Below are 15,223 nucleotides of genomic sequence, written 5' to 3'. Positions count from 1 at the left end.
TTTGGTTTTAGTTTATGACTAAAAATGAGGTCAGCCAGCTGGTTTGGGAACTGAAGTTCACAGGATAAATATTTGCTGCCTCAAACTGTGTACCATTGTGTAAGTGAAATATTAGGAGAGGTGGGACAGTTGCCTTCATAGTGAAATTTTGTGCGTGTTCACTCAATAATGGTGAAAGACTGAGAAGGAAGGAGTACTAAATCCAGTGGGAAGTTCTGAAGAGAAATGCTCTTGCATTTATAAGTGTTTCATGCACTATACACCCATTTCTCTTGTCTTTACACCTATCTGTGTACCCTTTCTTGGCGTATCGTTTTCTCCCCTTCTGTTCCTGTTGACACACATCCCTGCCTTGCCATCTGCTTTCTACTCCTCTGTATTCAAGTCAGGGTGATTCCTCTGTCTGTGTGCTGCGTGTAACCACTGAAGTCTCAGAAGAAATGGTCTGTGTTTTTCAGCCTAGCGCCCAGTGTGGCGGTGGGGTTTGGCAGGCAGACGTGGCAATTACAGGAAAAGTTTTCGCAGCTCCTGCAGGCTTGGGGATATGGCATGCTCATTGCAGGCATCTCAGAGGAATAGTGTAAGATGAAGCATGTGTAGTGCAGACAGAAACTTCGGAGAGCTTTACTGCCAGCTTCAATCAAACCTCCACTGAGCATGTGCATAGTGATCTTTCAAGGCTTTCAACTTGGCCTAATTTGGGCAGATTTTCACAGGGACCACAAAAGGCGTGTCACTGACAGTGGTCCTTCTGCCAAATTGTAAGCCTTTGTGTCAAAGCTTGGCATTCTGAATGGTTAGAAAGATTTTTTTTTTTTTTTTCTTTCTTTTCTTTTTCATCATGGGGACGGCTATTCGTCCCCAGACTCATGCTTGAGAAAAGCCAAACCATTGTGGCTAAGTCTTACCCAAAACAGTCAGTTTGAGTTGGCCTTGTAATATGAAGTGAGTTTGATCGAAAATGTGATAAAATCAAAATGTAGCAGTGAAGAAAAGCCTAAGAGAAAACGATAGGTGGGTTTATCTTTTCATGTTGCTGCCTGCTCCACCCCATACGGGCGTCCATTTTAAAGAACTTAGGATAGACGTTGTTTTCACTTTGGCTGCCTGAAATGTGCATCTCTGCATACTGAGGCATGTAGCTTTTTAATTATGTTGATATGTGGCAATTGTCTTGTGGTGACTTGTCTTCTGGCTCTCGCACTGGAGGCCTTTTTTAAATAGATCTTAGAAACCCAGAGTGGGTGTTTCCACGGTCGGTTTGTATGGATGCCACAATCACAGAAAGGGATCTGTGTTTCGGCTGTAAGAGCAGCAGCAGCATCCACCCTTGGCTCAGAGCTGAGCTATGTCTCTGAACTGAAGGAAGTGTGCCCCAAGCCCACCTTCTCTTACTGTCCTTGGGTGGCTGTGGCAGCTCCCGTGTTTGGGCTGGGCAGTAGATGGTTGCAGGTGGAGTCACGAAGCTGTTTGAGCAATGCTTGGTGCTCAGGCAGATGTTCCCCAGCTCCTCTAGGGAGAAGGTGACGGGCCTTCTTTGCATAATACTTTAATACAGCTTACAGGCTGTTCGTGGGAACTCACCACAGCGTGGGAACTCCTGGCCTAGGAAGCATGCACACTAACACTGTGAGCACAAACCCAGGTGGCTGCTTTAAATATTCAAAAACACAGAAATCAGAACTTCAGATTTGTAGCACCTGCAGATCTATTCTGTGTGCATGTGTCACGAGAGCTCTTGGCTCCCGTTCTGCTGCAGTAGTTCCCAACTGGAGTTGCCGGGTCTGGGGAGAAGGATGGGGATGGACTGCTGAGGAGCATAGGGAGAGGAAGAAGGTAGGGATGGATCAGCACCGCAAGGCTTTGGGGTGTGCAGGAAAGCTCACTCTTGGCTTGTCCCCGGCACTTGAGCCCCACTTGAACAGGTGTCCTGCCTTTCCACTCCACTGCGTGCGCTTCTCATAAGCAGGTCTCCTAAGGCGGAGGAGAGAGAGAGAGGGCAGGAGCAGAGAGAGTGCTGCTCCTGCTCTTTTCTGCAGGCTGTTACACAAGTTTCAGAGAGGATAAGAAAACAGAAAATGAACAAAGTAGTAGATTAAACAGTAGTTCCATAGATGAAGACTTACCAGTGTGTCTAAACGAGGAGGCCCACCTTTAAAATGTTTAGGTACACAGCATAAAATTGGCCTATGTGTTTGCCATGCTTCACAGTATGGCAGGTGTGTACATTTATGGGTTTCATAGTGTGATGATGATGATGATGCCAAATAAAAATGCCTGGCTAAATAAAGCAGATTGATAAGGATTATCATACTTAAATCATTTGGTTGGGGCAGGAGAGGAACAAACCAGGAAAGAGATACTTATATCCCTTTTATAGAGATTTGTCATAAAGCTGGAGATAAAATTGCTTCCAGAAATACCAAGCCATATTTGTATTTTTAAAGAAATACTTCTTGCAATTCTTTGAAGAGGTAATGGTCTTCTTACTAGTAACAGAATTTAGGTGTTGTCAGGTTGTCTTCGGTTTGTTAATTTTGATGAGCTTGAGATGCTGTTCTAGAATTAACTGCTCATCTTGAGTACTTGAAAATTAAATGGTTCTAAGAATGCTTCTGAAATGTGTAAACTGTTTTGTATACTGGAAGTCCAGAGGAAGTACAGTTGTGTTTCAGTTGATCAAAAAAGTGACTTTAAATGTTAAATTTTATTTACTGTCTATGATTTGATACTGAAATACATTACTTCACTTGGATCATTGATAGGACTTGGTAGAGTGACCCTTGTGGTCCCGTGATTATTTTGAAATCTGATTTTATTTTTTGTTTTGGTTGGTGTCAACAGAATACTCCCAGCCCCTGGTTACATCAGCCCACCCCAGTGACCTCAGCTGACAGCCTTGGTTTACTGAGTCACATTCCTGTGCGACCGTCCAGCGCAGATCCCCTTCGGCCTCTTAAACTGGCTACGCATTCCAGCCCACCATTGTCCAAAAGTATTGTAGACCATCGCAAAGAGTAAGTTTGCTGTTGATCTCTGTGTGAGGGGGTACATTTCAGCAAGTGATGTTGCCTTTTAGCTTCCTTTTAGTTTATTTGTAGATGTGGTTGCCTGTGGGGGACACAGGCTTGTCAGTGTGTTGCCTTCTTGACTAGGAGTGGTACTTGAGTTCATGAATCATTCGAAGATTTCTGGAAATTGTACTTAATATAGAGAAAAGTTTATTTTGTGTTAATAGATAACTTTGTTCAGGGCACGGGAAGAAAGGTCTTCCGTCTAGCACGTTGTACTACATTCAGACTAACCTGTGTTTGCTTAACCTTTCTTCAAACAGAGAACTGGAGAGAAAAACGTTTGTTGACCCTTTGCGTTCTGTTACCACTGCGCCAGTGAAGAGTGAGCTAGAGCAGAGCAGAACACAGGCAGCAAAGGAGAGCCATATGCACAGACATTATGCAGATCCAATGTTGAACCAGCTGCCAAGGCCACCACAGGAGACTGGGGAACGACTGAGCAAATACAAAGAAGAACACAGACGGATACTCCAAGAAAGTATTGAAGTTGCTCCTTTTACAGCTAAAATAAAGGCACTGGAGGGAGAGAGAGAGAACTACTCCAGGGTAACATCCTTATCTTCAAGTCCCAAAAGCCATTCAGTAAAATACGACAAAGACGCTGAACGTTCTGTGTCAGAACTGTATAAAATGAAACATTCAGTTCCGCAGAGTTTGCCACAGAGTAACTATTTCACTACCCTGTCTAACAGTGTAGTAAATGAACCACCAAGATCGTACCCATCAAAGGAAGCTTCAGGTGCATATGTTGATAAGCAAGCTAATTGTCCTTCAACAGCAGCTAGTCCCCAGGCTCTCCCCTCCTACATTTCTTCCCTTTCAAAACCTCCACCTTTAATTAAGCACCAACCAGAGAGCGAAGGCTCTACAAGCAAGATACCTGAGCAGCTTCCACAGTCGGTGCAGTCTCACTCTGTAAATTCTTTCAGAAGTGACAGCAGGAGCCCTACTCAGTTGTCAGTCTCATCTTCAAATACACTCCGGAGTATGCCTGCCTTGCATAGGGCCCCTGTGTTTCACCCTCCTGTGCACCAGAGCCTGGAGAAGAAGGAGAGCAGCTATAGCAGCCTTTCACCTCCAACTCTAACCCCCGTTCAACCAGTTAATGCTGGTGGTGGCAAAATACAGGAGTTGCAGAAACCGCCAACTTTAGTACCTGAGCCCAAGGAAGCCCAGACTGTTTACAAGGGCACTTCTGAGCAGAATTTATCAGAAATGTGGAAGTCTAATAATGCCCCAAATAATGAAAAAGTAGATTGGCACAGTGAAAGAATGAGTGGAAAGTCGCAGTCCGCTACAGCATCTGTTATTGTGCGTCCTCCTTCTAGCACAAAATACGAGAATGTACCAGTAATGCAGTCTGCTTCCAAAGATCGAGTTAGTGAGAGATCTTCAGCTGTGACAAATCAAGCAGATTGCCTGAAAACAGCGGAAGCCAGGGAGACTGGAAGAGTCATCCTGCCAAATATGAACTCAGACAGTGCTCGCACACAGTATGAAAAGAAATTTCCAGCTGTCTCGCAAGGCAGCATTCCTCGTGCTGTCACCCCTACCACAACTATCATCTGCAGCACCAAAACGGATGTCACCACATCAGCAGCAACGACGACCAGCGTGTCGAGCCGCGGGAGCTCTGAAGTGACCTACTCAGTGTCGAGCGCAGTATCCTGCGCGCCGCTGGAGTGCGCGGCCCCGAGAGCGGCCGGCCAGGCGGCAGCACAGCCCCAGGAGTGCAAGGTCAGCACTTCAGCTCCGGTTGCATCCGCTGTTGGCAGCACAGGCAGCGCTGCTCAGCCCAGCTCGGGATTCTCCACCTCTACCGACTTTGTCCATTTGAAGAAGCACAAGGCAGCGTTGGCTGCAGCTCAGTTTAAAAGTAGTAACACCACTGAGACCGAGTCCAACTCTGTGAAAAATCAGACATTTTCAACCTCTCTCTCCCTAGACAGTGCTATCGTCTGTAATACAATAAACAAAGCGAACTCTGTAGGCAGTGGGCAGACTTCCCAGACGAGTCAGCCAAACTACCACACTAAACTGAAAAAGGCTTGGCTAACAAGGCATTCAGAGGAAGATAAAAACACTAATAAAAAAGAGAATTCAGGGAACAGTGTTTCAGAAATTATTAAGCCGTGTACTGTCAATTTAATAGCTTCTACATCAAATGATTTGCAAAATAACATAGATAGCAAAATCTTGGCAGATAAGTTTGTGAAGGAAGATAAGCACCCAAGGAGAAAAGGAAAACGAACTTACGAGTCTGGCTCTGAAAGTGGTGACTCTGATGAAAGTGAGAGCAAGTCAGAGCAAAGGACTAAACGGCAGCCCAAGCCAACTTACAAAAAGAAACAAAATGATTTGCAGAAAAAAAAGGGTGATACCGAGGAAGAAGTGAAACCAAATGGTGTTCTTAGCAGGAGCGCCAAAGAAAAAAGCAAGCTGAAGTTACAGAGCGGCAGTAACAGCAGTGAGTATATTAATCTGATTTGGAAGGCACAGAGGAGTGTGAAGTCCAACACTGTTAATCCTGGAGGGTTTGTCATGCACGATAGCTGGGAAAAGAGCTAAAAAGCATGCCTGTGTAAATGAGTAGGTCCAGATTTATCTGTCTTGAAGCCATTTGAAATATCCTGGTGTAAGATACAGACCGTTTTGTATATCTGTGTTAACAAACTGGTTCTTGGCCTAAAAATAAGCAGTAAACAAACTGGTTTATGCTGTCCATCAGAATTGAGCAGGCTGGTGCATATAGTTGTGCCACTTATATTGAGCTATATATATATATGTTGGGGTTTTTTTTTGTTTTAAGATCTAATGCATTTATTTTTAGAGCACTGCTGGAGGGAAAGTTTCTCTGTTGTTGAACTCTAATTCATTCTTTGATCAGAAAGCCAGAGGCAGTTCCTTGAGAGCCTGCTGCCACTCAGTTATGATTTGGTTAATTTAATGAAAGGTTTAAGGGAGAATCATTTCACACTCCTAACTAGCATGTGTACTACATGGTGTTAACATCCCTCTTGTTTAAGGAATGAAAAAATCTAGGGAAATAAAAAATTCAATTTAAATTTAATACTGTAACATGTAGCAGATTGTAACTAGATTAATCTGAAAAGAGAAACTGGTCTGCCAACATAAGGGATTTGATTTAAAAACTTGCCTTTTTTATTCCAATTTATTCTTTTCCAAGGACTCTGCTTTGTCTTTGGTCTGGTTAAGTATGAGAGAGTCTACCATTAAATTACTTCTTGTAAGAATTTTTAAGTACAGGTAGCAAGAAATTGAGCAATTCTGCCTGTAATTACATTCTGTGGCTTTTCACTGTCTGGTGTATAAAGTTACTCTTCTGGTATCTGAGAGCACTTGATGGCTGAATTCTGCTGTGTGCTGGAAGTGTTGTAGTCCATCTAAAGTACTCTGGATATTTGGTCCAGTGCTAATAGTATTGCTTTTTCTTTCTGCCTCAAGTAAAGGGAAGATCAAGGCAAACATGCCTGTAAAATCTTTTTCAGCTTCACTTCTTAAAGTAAACTGTAAATGCTTACACTTAACACTTAACATGTTATGTGTTTATGACCTTTGTATTGTTGCAAAACATTTTTAGTGGTAAATTTCTGCAAGAGAGCTGGTCAGAGATTTTTCTTTCAAAAAGAACTTTCCACAAAGTTTTACACAAAATCATAGTCAACCTTGAGGAGCTTTCAGGAAAGATGATGTTCCCTTGGAACAGCTGCCTGGGTTCTCTGTAGGTGGCTGGAGGTAAAAACTAACTTGTGCTTCAGGATCTGGGGCTTGGTGGTGGTTTTGCAGCATGGGTGGTATGTGGATTCTGCCAGGGTTGAAGAGTGCTTTGTCCTGGTGCCGTTTTGGAAAGCCCCGGGAGCTCCTGCGCTAGCCAGAGTGCTCAGAGCTCCAGGCTGTGAGGCTCCCTCCTGCAAAGCAAGGCATTTCACAGCCCTGCAAGTGCTGGGGGTCTTCCAAGTGTGCCTACCCATAGAGCTTGAAGTATAGCAGCTCCTAGATGACACCCGGGATCTCTGCTTCCAGGGCAGAAAACACTGGTCTGGAGTAGTAAACCTGTACTTGGGCCTTTTCTACTCCTGGTTTTAATCCAGTTACTGTCATGCCTTGGATGAGTATGGAGTGTGGTTTCTAGGCCTTGAACTGAGGCATAGGCAGTCTGTCACTTGCAAAGTTTGTTCAAGTCATCTCTGGCAACATACCAATCTGAGCCCAGGTACCAAGTCCACAGTTAGCACCCTGACCCCTTTATCATCCTACATCAGATCTCTGTTTACAGGACATGAACTTTCAAGAGTAGTGCTAGATGAAATGAAATGACAGATACTTCTCTGTCTGCAGATAAGAGTGGTGCCACTTTTAAGACTCCTTAAAATGAAAGCTTGGTTAAGTAACAACAGGGTTCAGTTTCAAAACCTGTATGTGAAAATTGCACTTATTACCCAATAGACTTGCTCCTCATGTTACTTGGTGTCAGATCTGCTGACTTCAGTATTGAAAATAGAATTACATTGCTCAGCCTTGCAAAGCCAACAAACCAGACGGAGTGTAAATGGATTCTGTGAATATAGCTGCTATTCTGTAGTCATATTTGTAACCTTCAAAAAATAAGTTTTGAGGGAGTTGGAGTTTGCTTTTGGGTAAGTTTTTATGAGCTCTGCTTTTAATCGTTAAATTGTGGCCTTTTTTGCCAAAACCTTCACTTGAAACAGAGTTCCTGCTTAACTTTCATGCAGTATTGTGTGTCTTTGCTTTTTTTTGTCAGAATGAGATTCTGGAGATGGTTATAGTAGAATACCTGTTGAATGATACACCTAATATAGAGGAAAATGTAGTGTCTTGGGAGCTTAGCAGGTATTTAACTGTGCTCCTGCCCTGTGTAAGTTTAATTGGTACCTTTGCTTTTTTAGCTTCAATGCTGACAGGCAGGCAAGTGGAAATAAAAATGAAATATGTTATTCAGGTAACAAATGTACCTGAAAAAAAGTTGAACGCTGACTATCTTGACTGTGATCTGTGAGTAAGCAGTGCCAGTGCCTCATCTGAAACTCTCCTTACTTTTGCAGCTGGTATACCTCGCTCAGTGTTAAAAGATTGGCGCAAAGTAAAGAAGCTGAAGCAAACGGGAGAGTCCTTTTTGCAGGATGATTCTTGTTCTGAAATAGGACCAAATTTGCAAAAATGCAGAGAATGTAGGTTAATAAGAAGTAAGAAGGGAGAAGAACCAACTCACTCACCAGTGTTTTGTAGATTTTACTACTTTCGGCGGTAAGTATGACTAGTTTCCTGGTAATGTGGTGCTTCAGCTTTTAAGAATAATACTGACAAAGGACTGGCATACTTGAAAGTATGTCTGATTTTTCTGGCTCAGTCAGTCAACCTGATAAAAGACAGCATCTAATTTAACAGTATTTACATTTGTATTTCTTTTGTGGATTGACTTCATCGCTGTTTAAAGCTTTATAGCAAAGACATCAGAACATCTGCCTGGTGTACCTTAGGCAAGCAGAAAAAACAGCACATCACCATTACACAGGTGTCTGACATTTGAAGTGGGATTTTCAAAAGGCAAGCTTCAGTTTTTATGGACAAGTTGTACAACCGCAGAGTTGCACTTATTCGTAATTGTTCTTATGCCAGTATGTGGTGGGAATGTTGCTCGGAGTTTTCTGAGGACAGAGAGGAGTTGTGACCTCCTTTTTCACAATTAGCAGCCCATCAAGGAAAACTGAAAAGGAAGAAAATTTCCTGGGGTGCAGTGTAGTGCACGTGGGTGCAGGAAGCACCAAGAAAGGGTAAAACAGCTTCAATTTGTGTATGGACTGTGCTGTCAATACTAATCCAACTCGTTTTCGACAATAAACTGTTCCCTAAATGGGGTTTAATTTTTTTGTAATGGCTCTTTAGTTACAAGACTTGGTAGATCTGTAGGAGTCGTTTCAAGGTTGGACTGTGAATGCCTTCTCTGTAAGAATATTTGCTTCCTAATGTGGCAAAGTTGGAATTTTGGTTGGTTTTTTTTGTTCTGTATAAAGGAGAGAACATAAAGGTTTGCCAGCATTTAAAAAAACCAGTATAGAATTTAAAAACTTGGAATGTTTTGATTATATTGTAGTAAAATTTAAAGCTATTTAATTACTTTCATTGTAATTGAACGCAATTTCATTGTGTTTAGATAGTAGGGCTTGAATTGCAAAAGAGGTTTACAATTCTGTTGGAAGTTGTTGTAGCTGAAAGTTGATAGTTTCATCTTGTTCGTTTGAATACATATCTAAATGTAATTTTTGGTACTTCTAAATTCAGGACTGTTTTGCTGGCATAAATTCCTTAACTGTTACAATCACATCTATGTAATGACTTACCCTGTTTTGGATAGATGGCATTAATTGTTACTGCTTAAAAATAGGCTAAGTATAGCCAGTTAGTGGAACAGTACTGGGTAGGGTAACAGGAAAGCCTTTTAAAGGTCACAGCTTAGTGGATACAAAAATGTTATCTTCTGTTAGTGATTTGTTCTGCCTAGAAAGATATAAGTTTAGTGTTTGAACTCATGTTTTCTCAGTATGAGAGCAGTAGGATACAAAAATCTATAAAATATAAGTCAGTGACTGCTGTCACAGACATTCTGAAAATTGAAAGTGAGGAGTAGGTGGAACCAAACTTTGACCAAAATTAAAAAGAAAAAAAAGAATTTTTCTGTCTGCAATTTTAAAGGAGTAATAAATGCTAGAAGAGAGAATGATGAGTGAATGGAATGCAAAAAAGTTCCTAAAAGGTTAGTTTTAGTTTTCATGCTTGCTTATTGGTAATTTCAAAACTATTTTCATCAGTAGGATTTATTTAAAAATTAAAAAATATTGTAGCATGATAAGGTAAAAAGAAAACTTTTTGTGTTGTACGATTTAAGCAGCAAGGTAAAGTAGCAAGTAAACTGGAGAAGTCACAGAGTATAATACATGCAGTTAAACTATCTGTTTTCATTTTTAGGTTATCTTTTAGTAAGAATGGAGTGGTTAGGATAGATGGTTTCTCCTCTCCTGATCAATATGATGATGAAGCACTGAGTTTATGGACACATGAAAACTATGAAGATGATGAACTGGACCTAGAAACTTCTAAATACATTCTAGATATCATAGGGGATAAATTTTGTCAGTTGGTAACGTCTGAGAAAACAGCCATGTCCTGGGTGAAAAAAGACGGTAAGGAACACTCAAAGCTCTCAAGCGTTCTGCAGTTTTTCTTGGGTGGCCATTGCTTCCTTTTGCATAGCTCTCTTCCCCTGGCAGTTGGATTTTCCTAGGCTGTTTGGTAAGAAGGCATGCTGGGAAGGACCAGCCCAATCCCCTCCCTGTGCTGGTGGCTGTGCTGGGCAGGGGCCGGGGCCAGGCTGCTGTTGGGTTTGGAGCAGTCTCCATTCCCAGCTTGGCCTCCAGCTCTCCAGCCAGAGCAGCCAGCTCCCAGCCAAGGCCTGTGGCGAGCCAGGTACTGACTGCTGCCAACAAATGGTGTGTTTCTGTGTCTCCTTCCCAAAACAAAGAGAAGAGCGGAGCAGCGTGGGCCCTGCAGAGCGTGTGCTGACACTGTCACCTCCTCCCCACCAATGCCACCATCCGTCCTTCTGGCCCACAGCAGATGGGCACAGGCTGGTGGCTCTGCTAATTCCAGGCTGTGTGAGGAGGAAGTGGGGCAGAAAACATGTACTACTAGCCAGCTCTCCTGAACAGGCAGCTCCCTCCCCTCCTGCCAGCTTCAACTGTCCAGCTCACTGGTTTGGCTGCCCTTGAGATCAAGCATGTCCCATGGGCAGCCAGGTGAAAAACCCAGCTCTCTTAAGTGCATGGGGTTAAAAGTATGTGTTAAAAAAGTTCTTCATACTTGCAGCAATACTTTTTCTGTATGACTTCAGTCTATGTTTTCTGAATGCTTTATTTCTTTATAATGTGTTGATAGTAGCATTGAAGGGGGATGCTGTGTAATGGAACTAAGGGGGTAGATGTTGATGGCCTGTTTATGGAGGATCACTTTCCTCCCCCAAAACCCAGTTGTGTCTGAGGGGAAACTTATGAATGCTTCATCTATAAAGACTATTCATTCTGTGCTTTGCATTTAAATTTCAGTCCTTTTATTCTGCTTATTTTGTATTTCAGCCAAAATTGCATGGAAGAGAGCAGTGAGAGGAGTCCGTGAGATGTGTGATGCATGTGAAGCCACATTATTTAACATTCATTGGGTCTGCCAAAAATGTGGATTTGTGGTCTGCCTAGATTGTTACAAAGCAAAGGAAAGGAAAAGTTCTAGAGGTCAGTTCTTTATGAACTAGAGTATTGTATAGGCTGTTTATTCTCATTTGTTGCAGAGCTGCTGATCCACTATAACTGTCTTTCTGTAAAGTGTTAAATTGCTGCTTGTGTGTATTGGTTTTTCTTGATCTTTTTCGCCTCCTTTTTTGTCAGGAGATGTAGAATCAGTCATTCAGAAAGCAACTGCTGTGGGGGCTATTTTAGCTCTTTGTCCACGTTTCAGTCTTTTTGTGTGGATTGTTGTGGATTGCTTGTGCCTTGCCCCTCAAGGTTAAATCTTGTTCTTCAGCTGTGAGACTGGTGCTCAGTCACACTTCCCTCTTTATGGTAACTCATTGCTGTTAAGACTTGCCTTCATTTGAATGCTTTCTGGAGTCCTCCCTTCAGAAGTGGCTTGTCATACTGACTTAAACATCCTGTTTTATAGTTTTGTTATAAAAAAGAGATGGAGAAAAATACTTCAGGTAGTATTTAAAATGAATGTTAATAAAAGTTTCACAGTCCATAAGCCTACAGATACACGTGGTTTATCCTCTGCTCTAATGGAAATGTCTACTTTAGTCTGTAGGAAGTGTAACAGGACTGACTTGCAAACCTCTGATTTCTGGGTGACCCAACTGGGTTGCAGTTGAAAGGAGGAATGGCTTGGAGGATTGATTTGGGCTTTGAGCCCTTGGCTGTGACACTGGTGTGCAGGCTGCTTGGTGGAATGCATTGCCTTCCCTGGGAGGCAGGCACTGTGCCCTGGCACAGTTCTGCGGTCAGACGCTGTGCCAGGAGCTGATTCCAGGATAATGCTGTTTAGAAAAGCAGTTCCATGTTTGTCATAGCCGCGTAATGTCCCAGATGTGAATCGTTAGTAAAAGAACGTTTAACTATTAGGTGGCAAAGCTTTGCCAAATGGAGACTCTCATCCGCTTTGTCCCTGGCTTGTGGTGACAAGCCTTCTACACTGAAGTTTTTAGGGAGCTAATGTCAGTATTTTCCCGCTCTGAGAACAGTTGCTAGTGCTTTAGTGCTGGAAGCTGCTTCAGCAGCTCTTCACTGGCTGAAGTCTGTGTGTGCACACGTGTGTGCATCCATCTGACGTGGCTTGGGATGTATGCCGAACATTATTTACCCTGGTGGGAACATGCAGTCAGAGGCTTTTTATAGTCTGTGTTAACCAGCCAGGAAAGTTTTAGTAAAATGTCTTAGAAGTTTGAAAAAGCAGTATAAAGAAGGAGGCTTCTCTTCAGTTTTCTAACAGGGAGGACTTTCTCCTTTCTGTTGATTGCAATTTTATGTGTGAAAGCAGAGGTACGACAGCTTCCCTCGCTGCGGCTTAATTTCTCATGATGCTGTGGGATTCATGTGAACTGTGTTGCTTCTTTGGCACTTTCTTAAAAAATGTTCAGAACCACCCACCCATCTATATAATAGGACTTTATATTACACCATTTTTCCTGGAACTGGTAGTTGTTTTTACAGTTGCTGAATGTAACAGAGAATCCCCTGGTTTTTCCCTGCTTCAGCAGGAATGTTAGAGCTCTAAATATTCCAGATTCAGATACTTATCAATGACTTCTCTTATTACTTTACTACATCAGTGAATGAATATGCAATCATTGTTATCTTCAGACAGTTCATGGCACCATCAAGTGGAATGCCATGTTATGACATTTCAGTGAGAAAATAGATTAAGTAGATACATGCTGTTTTGTTACCTTGATTTATGTTCGTGACCAGTTGGATATTTAGATATTTTAGGCGCTACAAAAATTACAAAATAGTTTATAAATCCAGTATTTATCTGAAAGAACATTTGGTACATTGTACACCTACTACAGTGTAGAAAAAATGCCTTAAGCGTGTTAAATGCTTCTCTTGGTGTGTTCCTTAGTTTAAATTGCCAGAGCTGAGCAAACTGGTAAAAGGCTTGGAAAGATGTCTTAAAATTAGCAGTTTAGTGGATAGGACACAAGACCAGGGATTGAGAGAGAAATTGCCTTTTCTGCCCCAAATCACATAGCAGGTTGGTGACCAGTTGCTTGGCCAGACGTTTTTTACTCTCATTCTTCTTGTGTCTTTTCTTTACACCACAGATTTTGGGACAGTCTTCCTTAATCTTCATAGAAAGCCTCTCTCTCCTACCAGTTAGGCCCTCTCTTCTGGCACAAATGATTTTCAGCCAGTACATACAGACTTAGGGTTTCATGGTTGCTTTCATGTGATGTAAATCTGTGATGCAACTTCCCTCTCCTTTGTGCCATCAGTAACATGGGTGTAGCGGCAAGGTAGGTAGGCTGAATCAGACAGATGATTTGGTTAGAAGTTCGTCTTTTTGGCTTGTCTGACCAGCTCTGGTTGAAACCACACACTTGCAGTTGGAGCATGGATTGTGTCAAATCAGATGAACCATGCAATCACGGCCTAATTGTGTCTCTTTTCCATGGCAGGATTCATCAAGGGAGGCTTATGGCCTTAATGGCAACTGTAAAGGATTTCAGCCTATGTTAAATTGGTAACTCACTAAATGTGATAAAGGGAATATACTTTGAAATTTGGAGGTAATTGGCAAGGGCCTGTGTTACAGATGCAGCTATTTCAGATTTCAGTGTTGTTAAAACTCTCTTTTCCTTACTGTGAAAAGTAGCTGTTGTATGCAAGTCAAGTCCTTGTCACGCAGGATACCTGGACAGAAGACTTAGTTTGTGCAGAGAAATATTTCTAACCAAAACCAGTCTGAAAGACCTCAGCTCCGTCTGTGTGCAACATAAGTGAAGTAAAACATTGGCAATGCTATTTTGCAGATAAGGAGTTGTATGCCTGGATGAAGTGTGTGAAGGGACAGCCTCATGATCACAAGCACCTGATGCCAACACAGATTATTCCAGGCTCTGGTAAGACCATATGTGAACAAGCAGAAGGTATTTTTTTCCCAGGTCCTTCTGTGAAGAGGGGCTAGAATTGTTTCTTGAAACTTGTCATTTTCCATTTAAAAACCTGGGAATTGAGTTAAATCATTGCAAGAAGGTGAGTGGTTCTGGGCAGTTACCAGCACTGAGCGCAGATGATAATGAGAGTAAGAGGAGTGTGCTGACAGATACATAAAGGGGTTTTGAGGACAGGCAGTGAAAAAAATTGAGGGTCTTTCTTGTGATGGATTTGTACCTTTTCAGAGCAGAATAAAACAATCAGAATGTACTTAATAAATCTGACCTTAGCTGTTAAAATAAAATTTTTAAGTAGTACCACTGAGGCAACAGATTTCTGTGGATTTGTTTTTCGCTGTTGTCTGTCCTACACCCAAAAAAAGAAAAGAAAGGTTTTGGTTCAGATGATTGAGCAAAATACAGTGAAGGAGCTCGTGATAATTGAAAAACTAAGCAGGAATCATAAAACCAGCTAGATTCAGAATTCTGCTTACAACCAAGTATGTTCTCTGAAGCAGTGGCTGTTAGGTGTGGTGTAGTGGTTGTTAGCACAGAATTTCTGCCAGCATCTATACAGACCAGAAAATAGAAAACTGATGTGCTCTTAAACATAGTAAGTGAATTCCCAGGTTATTTTAATCTGAAAATACAGAACCAGCCATTATTCTATGGGTTGTTGCATGTTAGTTCAGGTAGAAATGAAGGTTGGGTAGATTCCATAACAAATTCAGATTGTGACATTCCCCAGAACAGGTTCTAGACTGAAACTGGTTTTAATTTTAAATTGTGAAAGTGAACCACTCATCTGGAAACAGCACAGTGAAGACTGCCTACTTAACCTCAGTTTTATTCTTCTGTGCATACCCATTACCAAACAGCCTTCATTTATATGGTCACATACTAATTTTTTTGT

At 42.0% G+C, this 15,223-nt stretch overlaps 1 protein-coding gene across 5 annotated transcripts in view; it reads left to right on the top strand.

Moving 5' to 3' along the window:
• JMJD1C (jumonji domain containing 1C) overlaps positions 1-15,223 on the top strand; it is a 158,834-nt gene that overhangs the window by 128,830 nt on the left and 14,781 nt on the right. For all 5 annotated transcript variants that reach the window (XM_039554089.1, XM_039554088.1, XM_039554090.1 and 2 more), the window contains 6 exons: positions 2,845-3,017; positions 3,335-5,541; positions 8,159-8,360; positions 10,080-10,294; positions 11,243-11,395; positions 14,188-14,277. In XM_039554089.1, coding sequence (XP_039410023.1) covers positions 2,845-3,017; positions 3,335-5,541; positions 8,159-8,360; positions 10,080-10,294; positions 11,243-11,395; positions 14,188-14,277 — 3,040 coding nt within the window. The remainder of the gene's footprint in view (positions 1-2,844; positions 3,018-3,334; positions 5,542-8,158; positions 8,361-10,079; positions 10,295-11,242; positions 11,396-14,187; positions 14,278-15,223) is intronic.

This window comes from Corvus cornix, chromosome 6 (assembly GCF_000738735.6).
Source record: "Corvus cornix cornix isolate S_Up_H32 chromosome 6, ASM73873v5, whole genome shotgun sequence".
NCBI lineage: Eukaryota > Metazoa > Chordata > Aves > Passeriformes > Corvidae > Corvus > Corvus cornix.
This window is presented reverse-complemented; position numbering and strand designations above follow the sequence as displayed.